General features: G+C 49.2%; 1 protein-coding gene across 1 annotated transcript in view; it reads left to right on the top strand.

The window, feature by feature from the left end:
• The window catches only part of LOC142069494 (multidrug and toxin extrusion protein 2-like), a 19904-nt gene extending 2363 nt beyond the window's left edge, over window positions 1-17541 (top strand). Inside the window, exons 2-17 of the mRNA XM_075120780.1 lie at window positions 1964-2065; window positions 2539-2607; window positions 3417-3565; window positions 4679-4721; window positions 5695-5739; window positions 6654-6751; window positions 7362-7459; window positions 7912-8025; window positions 8293-8360; window positions 9035-9143; window positions 12147-12222; window positions 12652-12721; window positions 13472-13604; window positions 14414-14508; window positions 15878-15959; window positions 16842-17541. Of these exons, the coding sequence (XP_074976881.1) occupies window positions 1964-2065; window positions 2539-2607; window positions 3417-3565; window positions 4679-4721; window positions 5695-5739; window positions 6654-6751; window positions 7362-7459; window positions 7912-8025; window positions 8293-8360; window positions 9035-9143; window positions 12147-12222; window positions 12652-12721; window positions 13472-13604; window positions 14414-14508; window positions 15878-15959; window positions 16842-17086 (1596 nt within the window). The 3' untranslated portion in view covers window positions 17087-17541. The remainder of the gene's footprint in view (window positions 1-1963; window positions 2066-2538; window positions 2608-3416; window positions 3566-4678; window positions 4722-5694; window positions 5740-6653; window positions 6752-7361; window positions 7460-7911; window positions 8026-8292; window positions 8361-9034; window positions 9144-12146; window positions 12223-12651; window positions 12722-13471; window positions 13605-14413; window positions 14509-15877; window positions 15960-16841) is intronic.

Below are 17541 nucleotides of genomic sequence, written 5' to 3'. Positions count from 1 at the left end.
TAGATGAATCCAACACTGCGCCTTCACAACTTCCAAACACTGGCCTTTGTTTTTGTTGTGGCATGTGCCTTGCCGACTTGTGTTCCCAGAGTTATTCTAGGCCCCCTCTGAGCACAAACACTGCAACAATTAAGTGCAGAACACAGAGGCTGTGTTAAAACCAGGCTCCACATTTAGCCAAAAGTAACAAATGTACATTTTCAAGCAAGCTCCTGCACAGCCACGCGGCTCGGGTGTTGCTGAGGACAGGGATGTGGCCCCAGGGGGATTGCTCAGAGTTGCTGGGGTGCTCTATTATTTGAACTCAGAGTCCTGCTGGAAGTCTTCCGTCATGAGGTGGGTTTCATCCTTGGGAAGCTAGCTGAGAAGTCCCCCTCCTAAACAAATGGATTATGGGAGATTCACAGAGAAACAGGCCTTGTGCTTCTGCCTAGGTACTGCCTCTCTCTGGCCTTTTAGGAGCCTGGCTCCTGCAGGCACTGTGCTGCCAGAGGCTCCCTAGGGGCTGAAGGGAGGTTGGTGGCTTACAAATTGCAGAAGGGAAGACATTAAAGCTGATGGTGACAGGGTCACCAGATTTATGAACAGAGGCCCAGGAGTACAATCCTGTCATAGTCTTCCCCTTCCTCTCAGCCCTGTCTATCTGCCTGGATTCTGTACCCCACTGGGCATCCCCAGAGGGACTTCCAGTGGGCTAGGGGAGAGTGGGTGCCAATGGTGTGGCGGCAGTCCTCCATCTTTCAGCCCTATCACATGCTCTCCAGACCAAGAACTAGGGTATTGCTGCCCCCTCCAGCCGTGGGGTGGAAAATATGGTTGTTAGGTAGTACTCACTAGTCCCATGAGTAGTTGTAAGGATAGTTTAAAGACTTGGTGCAATCTTTTTGCCTGTTTTGCCCTCTCCTCTGTAGATACATTTACCTCCTGGAGCAAAAACTTATAGTGTTTAAACCCCAGAGAGGAGAGATCTGCCAGGCGATAGAGTAGGACAGTGGTTCTCAACCTTTCCAGACTACTGTACCCCTTTTAGGAGTCTGCTTTGTCTTGTGTACCCCTAAATTTCACCTCACTTAAAAACTACTTGCTTACAAAATCAGACAAATATACACAAGTGTCACAGCACACTAGTACTGAAAAATTGCTTACTTTCTCATTTTTACCATATAATTATAACAAATCAATTGAAATATTAATATTTTACTTACATTTCAGTGTACAGTACATAACAGTATAAACAAGTCATTGTCTGTATGAAATTTGTACTGACTTTGCTAGTGCTTTTTGTGTAGTCTGTTGTAAAACTAGGCAAATATCTAGACAAGTTGATGTGCCCCCTGGAAGACCACTCTGTACCCCCAGGGGTACACGTACCCCTGCTTGAGAACGACTGGACTAGGACATCCACACTGCCCATTGAGGCGAGGGCAGGCAACAGCAAGCTTTAAAAACCTTGCAGCACCTGATGGGTCTTCCTTTCCGATTGATGCTTTGTCTTGCCCGACAGTGTGCCCTTTAGATCAGGAACTGTCTCTTACAATGTGTGTGCAGAGCCTAGGCCAGTGGAGTTGTGATCTCCATTGGGGTTTCTAAGTGTAGTAGGAAGAGAGCCTGAGACACAAACTCTTGTGTCAGAGGCCTGGTATGAAGCCTAAAGCTTGACCACTACTTCAGTTCAGGCCTTAGGCCTCATACCAGACCACTGACAAGGGCTTATGTCTGAGGCTGTCTTCCTACAACACTAAGTTACTGTAATATATAAACACACATGCAAACGCATCAAACTGGGTTTACGTATCACTGTAACACACACACAATCAATCAAACTGACTTTATTCTGGGATTAATTCTAAAATATTTTGTATGAATGCATCAGTTTATGAAATACCCTCCCCACTGTTTGTACCTAACCCCATGTCTGACTGGCTTCCTTCTCATTTTTATACTTCCTTTCTTTCCACCCCAGTTCCTAGCCCAATTGTTGGTCTTCCTGATCAGCGTGGTCAGCTCCATATTCTGTGGCCATCTGGGAAAAGCTGAGCTAGATGCTGTGACACTTGCTATATCCGTACGTATTATCCTGTTTTTCCTTAATTAAACATTTCAGTTGGGAGATGGAATGACTGATTTAAATCCCTGTGATGTAAATCACCAGCTCTAATCAGGATTTAAATCAGCAAGGAGGAAACCTCAGTTAAAATCTATTTTAATCTTGTTTTGTATTTGTACTTTTTTAGTTCATTTTTGAAAGAGAGGCTTATTCTCATTAGTTAGTAACCATTAAAACATGTTGCTTTGCAACTAAATATAGCCCTTCTACGAAATTTGGTGCTTCTCTTTGGTAACAAGAGGCTATGTTATTATCTATACACAAGTTTGGAAGCCTAAAAAAACAGGCCCTGAAACCACCACTGCACCTCCCATCCAGTTGGGGAAAAAATACAGCTGCAGATGGCTGGCTTTTTTTTCTGAGCCTGCTGGCAGCCCGAGCTTCCTCCTTCCCTGATCGGTTGCTTTGTCTCTTTGTGCTCTGATCTCCAGGTTATCAATGTTACTGGCATCTCAGTCGGCTCTGGCTTAGCATCGGCATGCGACACCCTAATGTCCCAGGTGGGGAACTGCCCTGTGGCCGGCTCGTTTACTTGTTCCCTTTGGTTGTGTCTTGTGCCTGGGGATGCTGTGGGAAGGAGGGTTGAGAACGGACAATCATCTCACCCTTCCATTCGGCTGCTTCACAGCCCGTCTGGTCCTCAGAGCACATCTCCACCCCCTCTGTTGCTGCGGGTCCAGGGGGGCTGCCCCCATCAAATATAGGGGGTTAGCAACCAATGGGGCTGAGCCAAATCCTTTGAGGTTAAGAGACTCCCATTGGCATTGGTGAATCTTGGTCTGGCCCCTATGTAATTTGTTGACAGTCTCCGCTGGGACCTGCTGACGAGACCATCTCTGACCCTGGTGACAAGGCAGGGGCCTTTTTTAGAAAGTCTTGCACTGTGGCAAGGTCAGTGAAATGACCTCCCCTGCCTCCCACTCCATTTATCTAACCCAGAGGTCCCCAATCTGTGGGGCGCCGAGGAACGTTCGGGGGAGGGCCGGGGCCGGGGCCGGGGCCTGGGCCAGCCCCCATGAGGGGGTAGGGAGGGAGAGCTACCCAGCCTGGCTGCCAGCCCCACACCCTAGCTGTTGCCCCGGCTGCTGGCCCCCTTAGCCCAGCAGTGGCCCTCCTACCCCAGCTGTGGCCCTTCCCCCCCCTGGAGCCCCGGTCCTGGCCCCAGGGGTGAGGGGGGGCTGGAGGGGAGTGCGGACAAGGGTAAGGGGGGCATGAGGTAAAAAGTTTGGGGACCACTGATCTAACCCTATTTCCTCATAAACCTCTTGCCATGGATAACTCGCCTCTTGGCAACACTTCTCTTCCCCAGACGTACGGCGGTAAGAACATGAAGCGGGTGGGGATCATCCTGCAGCGTGGGATCCTCATTCTGCTGCTTTGCTGCTTCCCCTGCTGGGCTGTCTTCATCAACACCGAGCAGATCCTGCTGCTCTTCAGACAGGACCCGGAAGTCTCCAGGTCTGGCGTGAGATCTAATCCTGTCCTGTCCCTGCCCCTCAGCAGCTCAGGCTTTGCCCCCGCCCTGACTCCCCTGTTGATCCTGACGACCACTCCAGCATAGGCGGCAGGCCCTTCCATGACTGTGGAGTCCACACCAGGACTTCAGGAGACCCTGTGTGGTGACAACAGGCCCCACAAGCCCTGTTTAGTCAGCCTGGGAGCCAAAGAACCAGGCTTGCCTCCCTTCTTAGCAGATCAGGAGAGTGGAGTGAGCCACTTAGACTCCATGCCCCTCTGTCCCTTCCAGGTCATGACTGAGTCAGCTTGCTGGGATAGGACCTGCATTGATGGTGCCCCTGCTACACCTGCTCTGTGCATTGAGAAGACGGCTGTCGCCAGGGCCATCACTCCAGCATCCTTCTCGAGCACTAGATTAAGAGAGAGACACCTGTTTAGACTCCATACAATTTTCCAAGTCACTTACCTTATAGCAGGGATCTCAAACTTTAATCACCACGAGGGCCACATGAGGACTAGTACATTGGCCCGAGGGCTGCATCGCTGACCTCACCCCATCCCTGCGCTGCCCTGGCCCTGCCCCCACTTCACCCCTTCCATGAGGCCCCGCCCCTGCCCCACCTCTTCCTACCCCTTCCCCACCCCATTCCAACCCCTTCCCCAAATCCCTGCCCCGCCCCACCTCTTCTCTGCCTCCTCCCCTGAGTGCGTGGCTCTCGGCTTCTCTCCTCCCCCATCCCTCCTGGAAAGCGCTAAGCGCCGCCAAACACCTGCTTGGCATCAGGAAGCCCCTGCAGGTAGGCAGAGGAACAGGGACACAGCGCTCTGGGGGGAAGGGGGAGTGGGGAGCCTGGCGGGCCACAGGAAATAACTCCAAGGGCATGGGGAGCTTGGCGGGCTGCAGGAAATAACCCTGTGGGCTGCGTGTTTGAGACCCCTGCCTTATAGTGTCTGTCCCCTACTTGTCCCTGTGTGCAAGGAGCCGCGGGCTGCTGGTGGATTACCAGGCAAAGACATCTAGTACAAAGCAGAGGGGGAATTTGGGTGCACACTTGCTTGGTTTGGTTCTTTTACTGTACTGTTAACTGGATGGAAATCATATTGTTTTTCCAGGTTAACCCAGATTTACGTGATGATCTTTATCCCAGCCCTTCCCGTAAGTTGCGGCTAAGGTTACTGTGCACTTTACCTCTCTGGATAAAGGGATGTGCTCCCTGCACTGCAGAACATGGGAAGCCTGTGTGACTTGTGGGGTTTGACAGTGTTCCCCACTTTATCTTAATCTTTAATACAGAGGTGCAGCCCCCTGAGACTACAGGTCCCACTTCCCTCTTGTCACTCAGACTGAGCGTTGCATGCTGGAATCTGTAGTTTCTGCAGGCAGCACCTTTGCATATTAAATGATCTCCCAGGAGCATTGGGACCTGAGGTCTCCATGGGCGATAGAGGCACCTGCAATCTGCTTGATTTCACACACATTAGTAGCTGCCAGGCACATAACAAATGGTCAGAACAGGTCTGCATTGGACCAAGTGCCTTACTGGCCATCTAAGTACCACGTTCTACTAGATGTGTTCTGGGGCTTTGGAGCACAGTCTGTTCATAAGTCCATTCTCTGTCCACTTTCTCTGAGGCTCTTAGTTTCCTTTGTCCTGAAGGGCAAGGCCCAGGATACGTCTCTGCAGTTTGGAGACCGTCACGTCATCCCTGCGTGAGAGGAGCTGTTCGGCGCTCAACTGCAGAAAGGGCATTGCTCCAAACAGCAGGAGAGCAAGACACACCAGCCAGCGAGGGGGTGAAGGGAAAGCAAATGTCTGAACTTTGCTAACATTAAGGGCTCAGCAGCTGAACTAGAAGCCACTAATGAGTTAAAACAAAGCAGGGCATAGGGAGCTGCTGTAGCGTATTTGGTCATATCACAGTGCTTTGGACAGGGAGTTGGAGTGGTTGAAGAAGAGAGGAATCTTGTTGTCTGTGACCTTAATTGTAACCCACTGCTGCCCCAGGACTGACAGCGGGGTGTCTAATCCCTGGACCCCCACTAAGTGGTAAGAAGCAGTTTGTGGGAAGCCCTGTATGTCCTCAAGGTGGCTCTAATGAAATGGAACCTAACTCTCTCTGTCTTGCAGGCAGCGTTTCTGTACCAGCTACAGACAAGATATTTACAAAGCCAGGTAGGGCTCCTGCTAGTTGGATAACTAGTTGGGCTGTGGGACACAGATTGAAATGTGTCTCTCAGAGCATCACGAAAGCAGGGGATCGCAGCTCATTCCTTTGCTGTGAGGAGCATGGCCTGGGAAATATGGCAGGGGACTTGTCTCTGATCAGTCCTCTACAGTCGTGGGAGCGCAGTTGTCTCCTGGCACTCGCTGTCCCTCTTTCAAGGTCAGAGCTGCTTTGATGATCTCCAGAGGGAGCTGTTGAGGCCTCCTTGGCTGGAGAGATGAGTCTGTCCGATACATCGCCTTTGAGGGGTGGAGAGAGAGAGAGCGGGTGATGGAAGGCCCATTCCCATCTCTATCCGCTTAAGAACTCAAGTTGCAGTGGGGGAGGTTTAGATTGGATATTAGGAAAAACTTTTTCACTAAGAGGGTGGTGAAACACTGGAATGCGTTACCTAGGGAGGTGGTAGAATCTCCTTCCTTAGAGGTTTTTAAGGTCAGGCTTGACAAAGCCCTGGCTGGGATGATTTAACTGGGAATTGGTCCTGCTTTGAGCAGGGGGTTGGACTAGATGACCTTCTGGGGTCCCTTCCAACCCTGATATTCTATGATTCTAAGAACTTTGTGCACTAATCATTGATTTCAGCGTTGGCCTCCCAAATGGCAGGTTCTGCTACCTTCAGGTCTCCTCTTCACCTTCACCATTGTCTTGCCTTCAGCTGGACCTGGCTGAAATCTCTGTCTGGTCAGGTGATATCAGCCTGGCTGCCTCCTGGGGCCCTGTAGGTGGCTTAATTCCCTCCCAAATGACGCTGTTACACTTAGAAATGGCTGCTGGGTCCCTAAACTGGGCCAGGAGTTGGGGGTCTGGCTGTGACACTGGGGAAACTCTTTCCAAAGACTTTCTTTCTCTCTCCCGCTTCCAGGCAATCATCTTGCCTCAGGTCGTGACAGGTGTTGCAGCCAATCTCCTCAACGTGGCCATGAACGCCCTCTTCCTGTATGCACTGAAGCTGGGAGTGGTGTGAGTATGAACGGGGCCGGAGACTCCCGGTCGCTGGGTTTTTAGCAAAGATCCTGGGACCTGCCCAGCCCAGGGCTGCTGTTCTCTCCTGGATGCTCCCTGACTTGGTCACGCTGGTCTCTGTCCATGGGTGCCCCCAGCCTATAAAGAATTGAATCAGCCATGACTGCCAATGAAAACGTCTGTTTGGCATCACTATTAGTGAGGGTCGTGTGCTTCTAGCAGGCCATCATGATGCTACACTTCATCATGGGCGAGCCCGTTCAGTCTAGGGCAGTGGCATGCAAGCTTGGTGTGATGGGATTGCACGCACGAGTGCCTTGCTTAGCTGAGTTATGGCTTAACTAGGGGCTGCCACTCAGCATGCACGTGCACTGGGAAAGATGTGGCTGGGGAGAGACAGGACTGGAAGAGTGGGTGGGTTCTGCCCATCACTCCCAGTGCCTTAGCAGAGCTGTGTGTAAAAGCATCCCCTGCCTCAAGACTGATACAACGCTGCCTTATCCTGATCTTTGAATCCATGCAGAGCAAATACATAGGGGTGGGGGAGGGAATGATACCCAGTTTAATGGTGCCGTGCCCCTTGTAACCATTCAACCTCTCTCTGCAGGGGCTCTGCCTGGTCCAACACTGTGTCCCAGTACACCCAGGCTGTTCTCCTCTTCCTGTATGTGTGGTGGAAGAAAATACACGTCAAGACCTGGGGAGGTAGCGTATGTCTCCGTCCTGTTATATGTTACTGGTCTGATCTGGCAACTGTTAGAGCAGAGGGGACGGTGGCCTTGGTTCCTGATCCCTCGGAAGCCAGCCCTGTAGATTTTTGTATTCAAGGTGTGAATGTGTTAGCTGCTGCCAGAGGATTTCTCTGCAACCTCTTTATCTGAGACTCTTGCAGAGTGCTTGGAGCATGAGGGGGATTGTGGCCTCTGGCTCATGCCTAAGCATGGTCCTGAGTTCAGTCCCTCTGAGCACGTTACACCAATGTATTGGACTGCAGAAATGGCTGGACTGGGGCCCATGGAATTCTACTGTGGAGCTCATGGCTGCTCTCCTCTGTCATACTGAACGGCTGCCTGCAGAGATTACAACTCCAGTGTCCTGCGGGGACCAAGGGAGGCAGTTACTCCACCTTCGTTATCCCTCCCTGCTTGTTGTTGCAGGCTGGACCAGGGAATGTCTCCAGGAGTGGGGGTCCTTCATTCGGCTAGCTGTGCCTGGCATGGTCATGATGTGTATCGAGTGGTGGACCTTTGAGATCGGGAGCTTTCTGACAGGTGAAAGAGTCCTCTACGAATGCCAGTTCCCTTCCCCACTTTAGCAGGGGTCTCCCGTTGTTCATGCTGTTTTGGGGGACCATTCCAGGTGGCTGAGCAGACCTTCATGATTCCCCCAGACGCAACTCCAGCCTGTCATCCTCTCCTGCATGTGGTAGGCTGATCCTCCACGGCTGCTGCCGGATCACAGCCCATTAATGTTTTCCCCCCAGGAATGAGGGTCTTTTCATTCTCATTTGCAAAACAAAAGCTATGCCTCTCTTCTAGGTCTGATCAGCGTGGTGGAGCTGGGAGCACAGTCTGTAATCTATGAACTGGTCACTGCAGCGTACATGGTAAGAGCTCAAGCTTGCGAGACATGCTGTGTGTCCGGATCGAGGTGCATCAAGAACTCGAGGGTCCCAAGACTGGAATAGCAAGTGGCACTGTAAGACGGAGGAGGGTTGGCAGAGCCCTGGCAGGGAGTAGAAGACTGGCATAGCAGGGCCTGCTGCCTGTCGAGGCTCAGATGTATTGGCAAACCCAGGGCTTGTGGTGGGTGGTTACCAGGTCTGGAATGGCAGGGGCTTTTTAATGCACATCAGGACTGAGGTGCGTTGGCCGAACTGACATGGGAGGCCCTACAGGTCTGGAATAACTGTGTGTTGCCTCTGATTGGTGCATTGAAGAAGCTAGCGCGGCCCCTGCCTGTCACACTTCCCTTATATCTGGGCTATTAGTCCAACAGTCATGGATGCTAAACCCAGCAGGAAAATTCTTCAAATCAGTGAGGACTTGCTGCATTTCCAGCATGCTGCTGTACTTGCCCCAGGGCACAGAATAGCTTGGGAGGATCATAGACAGTATGAAGAGGCGACTGGGTGCAAGTTATGCTGATGTGTACCTACCCTTTCTGCAAGGGGAGAGCTAGATTGCTGCAGGCTCTGCCAGCCATTGGCACCCTGTCACGATCGTGGCCGAACAGCCCCCAACCACAAACCCCTGGTGGTATCTGTTTCCTCGTGCTTAGGTGCCACTGGGCTTCAGCGTGGCTGCCGCAGTCAGAGTTGGTAACGCCTTGGGAGCAGGCAATGCAGAGCAGGCAAAGAAGTCATGTATAACAGCACTGCTGTGCACAGGTGGGCATGTTCTCTGTCCAGTGCCTGCTGGAATGATGTTTTCCTGGTGGCTTTTAAGGGGACAGCACCAAGGGGAGAAAAATTCCTTCCCTGTTAACTACTCTGTTACAAAGGCTTAATTTCCTTTTCACCATTGGTGACTCTGTGTAATATCAGTCTGCAGCTGATTAAACTAGACTGGTCTCTGCATAGCTGCTTCCCCTGTCTGGGCCTAACCCAACAGCACAGGGCTTGTGTGGCTGGGGAAGGGCTCCAGCATAGAAGAGAACTTCTTAAATTAAGGGGGATGGGGGGAGAAAATTCTCACTATTCAAAAAAATAATTAAAGGGCAGATTTTCTAAAGGGCGGCGGATGCAAAACTGCAGCAAGAGTTTTCATTTGATGGGGATGGGAGGGAATCTGCCATTGTTCAGCTCTTTTGAAAAAGCTGACCCTAACAACATTTATCCCAATATTAGGTTTTGTACCCTGCCCCAGCCAGTTGTGTTTAAATTTTTTTTTAAATAAAGCCTAAATTACAGCCATTCGTTCTAATAGCAACAATATGCACTAAGCACTTTAAAATCCCTGTCCCTGAGCATTTACAATCTATAGTCTCCTTTTTAAACTTGATATTACACCTGTACTGGATGTTGCTGTGACTCAAAGAAATGTAGGGCTGGAAGAGACCTCAATAGGTCATCTAGTCTACCCCATATGCAGAGGCAGAACTAAATTATCTAGACTATCCCTGACAGGTGTTTATCTAACCTGCCTTAAAAACCTCCAATGATGAAAATTCCACAACATCTCTAGGCAATTTGTTCCAGTGCTTAACTTCGCTGTCCATTAAGAAGATTTTCCTAATTCCTTAACCTCAATTTTAGGGCTGTCAATCAATCAGTTAACTCACGCGATTAACTAAAAAAAATTAATCGCAATTAATCACACTGTTAAACAATAGAATATCAGTTGAAATGTATTAAATATTTTGGATGTTTTTCTACATTTTCATTTTTTCTTATATTCTGTGTTGTAATTGAAATCAAAGTGTATATTTTTATTACAAATATTTGTACTGTAAAAATAAACAAAAAATAGTTTTTTCAGTTCACCTCCTACAAGTACTGTAGTGCAATCTCTTTATCGTGAAAGTGTAACTTACAAATGTAGATTTTGTTTTTGTTACATAACAGCACTCAAAAACAAAATAGTGTAAAACTTTAGGACCTATAAGTCCACTCAGTCCTACTTCTTCAGCAAATTGCTCAGACAAACAAGGTTGTTTACATTTATAGGAGATAATGCTGCCCTCTTCTTCTTTACTGTGTGTCATCAGAAAGTGAGAACAGGCTTTGCATGGTACTTCTGTAGCTGGGATTGCAAGGTATTTATGTGCCAGATATGCTAAACATTCGTATGCCCCTTCATGCTTCGGCCACCATTCCAGAGGACATGCTTCCATGCTGATGATGCGCTTTTTTTTTTTTAAATGCATTAATTAAATTCGTGACTGAACTCCTTGGGGGATAATTGTGTGTCCCCTGCTCTTTTTTACCCACTTTCTGCCATATATTTCATACAGCAGTCTCAGATGATGACCTAACACATGTTCTTCATTTTAAGAACACTTTTTGCTGCAGATCTGACAAAACACAAAGAAGGTACCAATGTGAGATTTCTAAAGATAGCACTCGACCCAAGGTTTAAGAAGCTGAAGTGCCTTCCAAAATGTGATCAGGACGGGGTGTGGAGCATGCTTTCAGAAGTCTTAAAAGAGCATCACTTCAATGCAGAAACTACAGAACCCAAATCACCAAGAAAGAAAATCAGCCTTCTGCTGGCAGCATCTGATTCTGATAATGAAAATGAACATGCGTCGGTCCGCACTACTTTGGATTGTTATCGAGCAGAACCAGTCATCAGCATGGATGCATATCCCCTGGAATGGTGGTTGAAGCATGAAGGGACATATGAATCTTTAGCGCATCTGGCATGTAAATATCTTGTGATGCCGGCTACATCAGTACCATACGAACAACTGTTTTCACTTTCAGGTGACGTGAACAAGCAGCAGGCAGCATTATCTCCCGCAAATGCAAACAAACTTGTTTGTCTGAGCGATTGGGTGAACAAGAAGTAGGACTGGACTTCCAGGCTCTAAAATTTACATGGTTTTATTTTTGAATGCAGCTTTTTTTTTTTTAACATAACTACATTTGTGAGTTCGACTTTTATGATTAAGAGATTGCACTACAGTACTTGTACTAGGTGAATGGAAAAATACTATTTCTTTAGAGTTTTTTACAGTGTTTTTACAGTGTTTACTTGTAAACAAAAATCAATATAACGTGAGCACTGTACACTTGATTTCAATTACAACACAGAATACAATATATTTGAAAATATAGAAAACATCCACAAATATTTATTTAAATGGTATTCTATTCTTGTTTAACAGTGTGATTAATCACAATTAATTTTTTTAATCGCTTGACAGCCCTACTAAATTTCAGGCTGATTTTTTTTTATGGGGTTTTGATGGTGGGTTGACGGTCTTGGGGGGAAAAAAGGGGGTGTCGCTCACTGTTAAAGTATAGCCTTCAAATTCCTTGGAAATGGGGACTGTCACTTTTTATTTTTTAATTTCTCCATGAAGGTGGGTCACACACACTGTCCTCATTTGGACTGAACTCCTCAATAAAAAAGGCTCAGTTAAGCTCCTCTGTGGAAGGTCTGACGTTATGGTTTCTGTAGCAAAATAGCATCTGATTTAATGTTCTAACCCTTGCGCCAGGACCTGTGGGGAAGGCATCCATGGGGAATTAACGCAGCAAATTCTCACGTTGCTTATTGGAATAGCGCCCAGAGTTCCCCACCAACATCAGGCCCCCACTATATTAAATCGTGAACAAACATGTCACCAACAGCCCAGAGATCTTGGTCCCAAACAGCAGCCCAGGAGAAGAGAAGAACGTGGTACCTGTCTTGATCAAATCCCCTGTTGCTTGACTGTCTTCCAGGAGTGTTTGCTATGGTGGTCAGTACCCTACTGGGATCCTTGAAGGACGTAGTGGGCTATATCTTCACCAGCGACAAGTGGGTAATCTGATTACATCAAAGACGATTATTTAACTTAAAGGGCTTTTCTGGAACTTGTTTTCCAGTTGCTGAGTATGAGGGACAGACTGAGAAGCAGCCAGTTGGGGATGGAGTGTGTTATCCTAAATCTAGCAAGCCCACCCCCGCCAGAGAATCTCCCCAGCACAGGAAGCCATTAGGTAGCATAGGTTTCAGCACAAAACACTACAGCACCACTAACTCAGCCCGATCTAAAGGCAATAGAAAGAGTACCATGGATCGTCAGTGGGCTTTGTATTAGGCTCTTGGTGACTTTGTCCGTAATCAGCAGCGAGTCGGTGTCTGAGCTAGGATGAGAAACCAGGAGTTCCTTGCTTCTAGCCCTGCGTTCAGACCATGTTGCTTATATCACACTCCAGAATGATCATTTCATCTTTCTCCCAACAGAGAGATTGTTACCTTGGTGTCGAAGGTGATGCTGATATGTGCTCCCTTCCACTTGCTTGATGCAACAGCAGTGAGTATTTTAGTGCACCAAGCTACGTACTCTTGATTGGAACTGGCTGGCATTTTCTATTGTCTTAGGTCCTTTGACGCTCACCTGCAATCTGCTAAAATTAAAGTGAAAAGATTCCAGCTGCATCTGAAAGCAGCAGCCTGTGGCATCCTGGGGCACTTTAATCCCCTTGGTGCTTGTAGCCACCACTTATCGTTACATCCAGGACGTCCCAACTCCTGTCACCTAAAGGTTAAAAATCTGGAGTCAAAGTTGCCTAACTTGGATGACTTACGCTGGGTGCTTTGATTCCTATTTAGACACCTAAACACATGGCCTGATTTTGGGAGGTGCTGAGCACACGCAGGCTCCTGATAGTACCAAGGTACGGCCCTTGGTGTGGTACTTTCAGATCTTTTCGCACCCACCAGTTCCCTGCCCCATGGATACATTGGGGTGCCTACTGCTGCATGCAATATAGCTGATCCAGGACACTCACAAGGGCAGGTTTACCAGCTGCTACACCACCTGGTATCTGAGGGCAGCTTGATGTTATGTGCACTGATCCGCTGCTTTCCATACTAGCTCAGGCAGGAATCTTTATATACAGTCTCCTCATTGGAGGGAAATCTGTGAAATGGAACTTCAGCCCCTCTCGGCTCTGTGGGCTAGTGCTGCAGTATTTCCTTATTAATAGCTACAAAGCTGCCCGGTTTCCACTATGTGCCAGAGGCCAGCAAACATGGCTCTGACCCGTGCATGTTTCTGTAGGCTACGTGTGGCGGCGTGCTGAGAGGGACCGGGAAACAGAAGATCGGCGCCATCGCCAATGCCATTGGGTTTTACGGCATCGGCTTCCCCATTGGAATCTCACTGATGTTCGCCGCCAAGCTTGGGGTACTAGGTACGTGTGGGGCTGGTGCTGAGCGTGAGGGATGCTGAATATCCTGACTTGTGCAATTGTCTGTCACTACCTACGCTGGCCTCAGTCCTGCGCCTGTTGAAGTCTGTAGGAGGCTTGCCACTGGCTGCGACATGTGGAGAGCTGGTTCCACTAGCTGTACGCTCCTGCTCCCAGGTTTAACCTCTGCAGGGCCCCAGTTCAGCGAAGCACGTGTCTCACTTCTAATGACGGCAATGGGACTTACGCATGGGCTGATGCATATTACTGAATCCGGGCTCAGCTAAGCATCTGCATTCCATAAGGGCCTCCAAGGGATGGAAGCCTCCCTCCAACTCCAGCACTTGCATTGTGTCTTGGGTCCAGCAATTTTAAAGGAACGGACACGGAGCCAAATTCTTCTCCATTGCCTTCAGAAATCTGGAGTTCAACTCCAAAGAAATTGAGTTGTATTTGTGTGCTGACTTAATAACACAAATTCGGCTTTATGGAGCTAACCCAGGTAAGCAGGAAGAGAAGTCGGCACAGTGTCTGCTCTGGGATTAAAAGATGCACTAAGCGTTGGGTCCAGTTAACTTAGGAGGAGGTCTTCCATGACTACAAATGGGACTCCATGATACTGGCCTTGACTCCAAGTTGTGCATGTCTGTACATCTCAGGATCAGGTCTGAAGTATTAGGAAACCAACTAGACACATGGAGTAAAATGCTGATTCCCATTCAAGTCTATGGAGGTGCTACCGTGGACTCCAGTGGGGCCAGGATTTTACATGGGGTCTTCAGACAACTGACTGGGATTTCCCTTTACTTCAGGCCTATGGATAGGGATGGCCGTCTGCCTCTTCTTGCAAGCCCTTTCCTTCTTGATTTTTGTCTTGCGCATGGACTGGAAGAAAGCTGCAGAGGAGGTAAGACTCTCACACTCTTTAGTTGCTTCCGAAGACCATGGGTCAAATCTTGCACTAGTGCAAATCAGACCTCCAGGATACTGCTACGGTGTAACTGCACAATCTGTCCCTCCAGTTCCGTGGTTCAATAACTGCTTTCTGGCAGGAGTGCTGGGGGGTGAACACCTGCAGTTCACTGGTTGTAAACCTGAAAAGGAAGCATCAGAAGGGTTGTGGGTTCAGAGTCACTTGTTGATCATGGAATTCCCATATTCCAGCTGAAGACCTAGAAGTCCGAGCTGGGAAGGCCTGCTTGGATCCCGTCTAGCCTATCACCAGGGCAGAGCAGTCTCCAGCCTGAAGGATTGTCCCTTTAGAAGTAATGTCCTTGTGGCCTTGGAGGCAGTTCAGGAGAGTCTGAGGGGTTGGAAGGACACCTGAATAACAAAAGACTAGCTCTCTCCAGGATCAGTGGAGCTGGGTGGGAGAGTGTGTGTAACGTTATTAGCTTACCTGAGTAGTCGTCTGACAGCTGGAAGGGTCACAGATGCCCAACCGAAGAGCATTTCTCTTTAGATCACGCTCTGAGGACAGGGTGTCCAAGATGGGTCAGAGATCTCATGTTGGGCCCCCATCAGGATTATTTCTGTGGGGTCTTGCACTGCATCTGGTGCTGTGGCTCTGGTTGCCTAGGACCTGCCGTTGTGATGCTGAAAGAGTTTAAGAAATGATCCCTCCTTTCCGTTGCAGCTCTCAGGGCTTATAGTATTTTCCTTTGTCTGCACTGAAAGTCTCTCCTGGGACTGGAGATCTTCTCCTGTGTATGGGAAACTAGAGGAAACTAGCCCTGTGATCCCTCCTCTGACCTGCTCATCTCTAGGGCTTTCCTTTCAGGGACCTCAAAGTACTTTTCAAATGTGAAGGGCTGCTGATGAAGGGAGCTTCAATGACTTAAGCTTCCCAACTCCTTTATTGTCTACATTAATCCCATTTTATTGATGGGGAAACGGAGAGTCAGCAGTAAAGTGACTCTCCGAAGACAGCAGCTCAATGGCAAAGGTGCGATTAGACTTCTAGTTCCAGAGAGCACATAACCATGTGGAATATTTAACGGTCTCCATTGCAATATCAACAGGATGGGCATTTCTCCGCGCAACAAGCCCTTCTGTTCTGTACCATCTCTTCTCTTGCCCTCATCCCTGGAGCAGTTGGGTGCATAACCTCTGTCACGTGTGGCTTGTTCCCTCGTGCTCCCCCCCACAGGGAACGCGGTGTTTAGTGTCAGGATTGATGGTGGTATGTTCATACTGCCCTGTGTCCCTGGCGGGTTGCACTGTTGTCTGCACAGGGTCCATGGAGATTCTGACCCTGCTCTTTTTTTTTATCTTAGGCTCAGATCCGAGCAGGGCTCAAAGAGAAGCCAGTAGCTGTGTCCTCCAGTCGTGCTGGAGCTGATGAAACAGGTGGTTCAGGTACGTGTCTGGGACTTGGGGAGGGGGCTGCAGTTCTCTGATGCCCCCAAGTGAATGCCAACAAGACGTGCCAGTAACACCTGTGATGCAGAGGCTCTTGCCTTGTATAGCCAAGTTCCATGGGGACAGTCCTTCTACACAACCAGGAAGAGCCTGGTTTTGCAAAAGGCATGTGTGGGGTTAAGTGCTAAAGTAACTTACCCTGTGGCCCCATGCTATTCCGTGAGTGGACTGTGGGGGCTTGAGCAGTGCAGCAGGTTGGGGATGGATTTTGCATGGGGGTGGGTTTTCCCCTGGAGCAGGGCAGGGCAGGGCCCCACTGATATCGGAGCTTCGTGGTCTCAAAGCAGACTAGCAGCAACACCTCTGTGTGAGTGTGGTCTTGCTCACATGTGTCCCTCCCACCCTAAGGGATGGTCTCCAGGCAAGCAAATCCCCAGGGAGTGCCTAACAAGGCCCTTCACCTGGCAGGAAGACAGAGATTGAGAGTTGCGGGAATGGAACCTAGCCTGGCATACAGAGGGCCTGATCCCGAGTGTGGCTCCCACCTGTGCCAGCTGGGACTGCAGCACCGCTCTGAATCAGACCTCTGTTATGTCAGCCAGCCTCGCCCGCTGCTTCCCATTCAGTTTTGCATGGCCTAATCTGCAGTAGTGCTCCAACGGCTGCTGCTCCTAACCCCGCTCTCTCTAAAAGTGGACACATGAAGGCCAGGCTTATCCAGGTAAGGAGAGGAAGATTAGGACGATTTGTCACCTGTGCCTCCCAGCCATGGTGAGTGTGACTGGGAACCACTGGCTCTCAAGCTCTGCAGCTCGTTTTCCAGCTCAGACCCTGCCTGTTCCAACCTCCCATTTGTAACCTAACTTATCTGCCACACAGAGTATTTCACAATTGAAACGGAAGTCCAGAATGTGGTGGTTTTGCCTGACCCTGTTTCCAGGAGTGAGAGCCAGCCAGATCACCAGCTCATCCTGCAGGAGGACTCTGCACTGGGCTCCGCCTCTCCAGGACAGAACGTTTTGTCGGGGAAGGAGCTGATCTTCCGTCGCGGGTTGGCTCTGGCTGTGGCCATTGCAGTCCTGCTAGTGGGGATTCTAGTCCGGCTCCTGACCGGTAATGGGTAGGCCAGCAATGTGAAGTCTGGAATTGATGGACTTGGGCACGAGGCTGTGATTGGGTGTTCTAGGAAGAGGCTGGGGTGAAACAGGATGCTCATCTATTCTGCTAACATGTCAAGGACCACGTCTCTTGGCATTATGGTGAAGTCACAGTGTCCTGTTTAGGACCCTTGGTTGTTCCTGTTCTAACAGGTTGGGTGAGGGCACAGCACTCATGCATTCATTGCATGAATGATACTGACTAGGAGATGTTTGCTGATCCCTTCCACAGCAGTATGACAGAGCCAGTAGGGTAACACAGCTGATGGACAGATTGTACAACACTTGCAGAGAATGGGTACTGATGCACTGACTGAGACAGTCAAACGTTACCAGTGGTTCACTGTTTCCTGATCCTGAGAAGAATTTGTTCATGTCTTTTATGTTCCATTGCTTTGTTAAAATACAGAGTTTGCCCTGAA

This window comes from Caretta caretta, chromosome 17 (assembly GCF_965140235.1).
Source record: "Caretta caretta isolate rCarCar2 chromosome 17, rCarCar1.hap1, whole genome shotgun sequence".
Classification (NCBI taxonomy): domain Eukaryota; kingdom Metazoa; phylum Chordata; order Testudines; family Cheloniidae; genus Caretta; species Caretta caretta.
The sequence above is the reverse complement of the archived record's forward strand: the minus strand, read 5'-3'. Positions and strand labels throughout refer to the sequence as shown.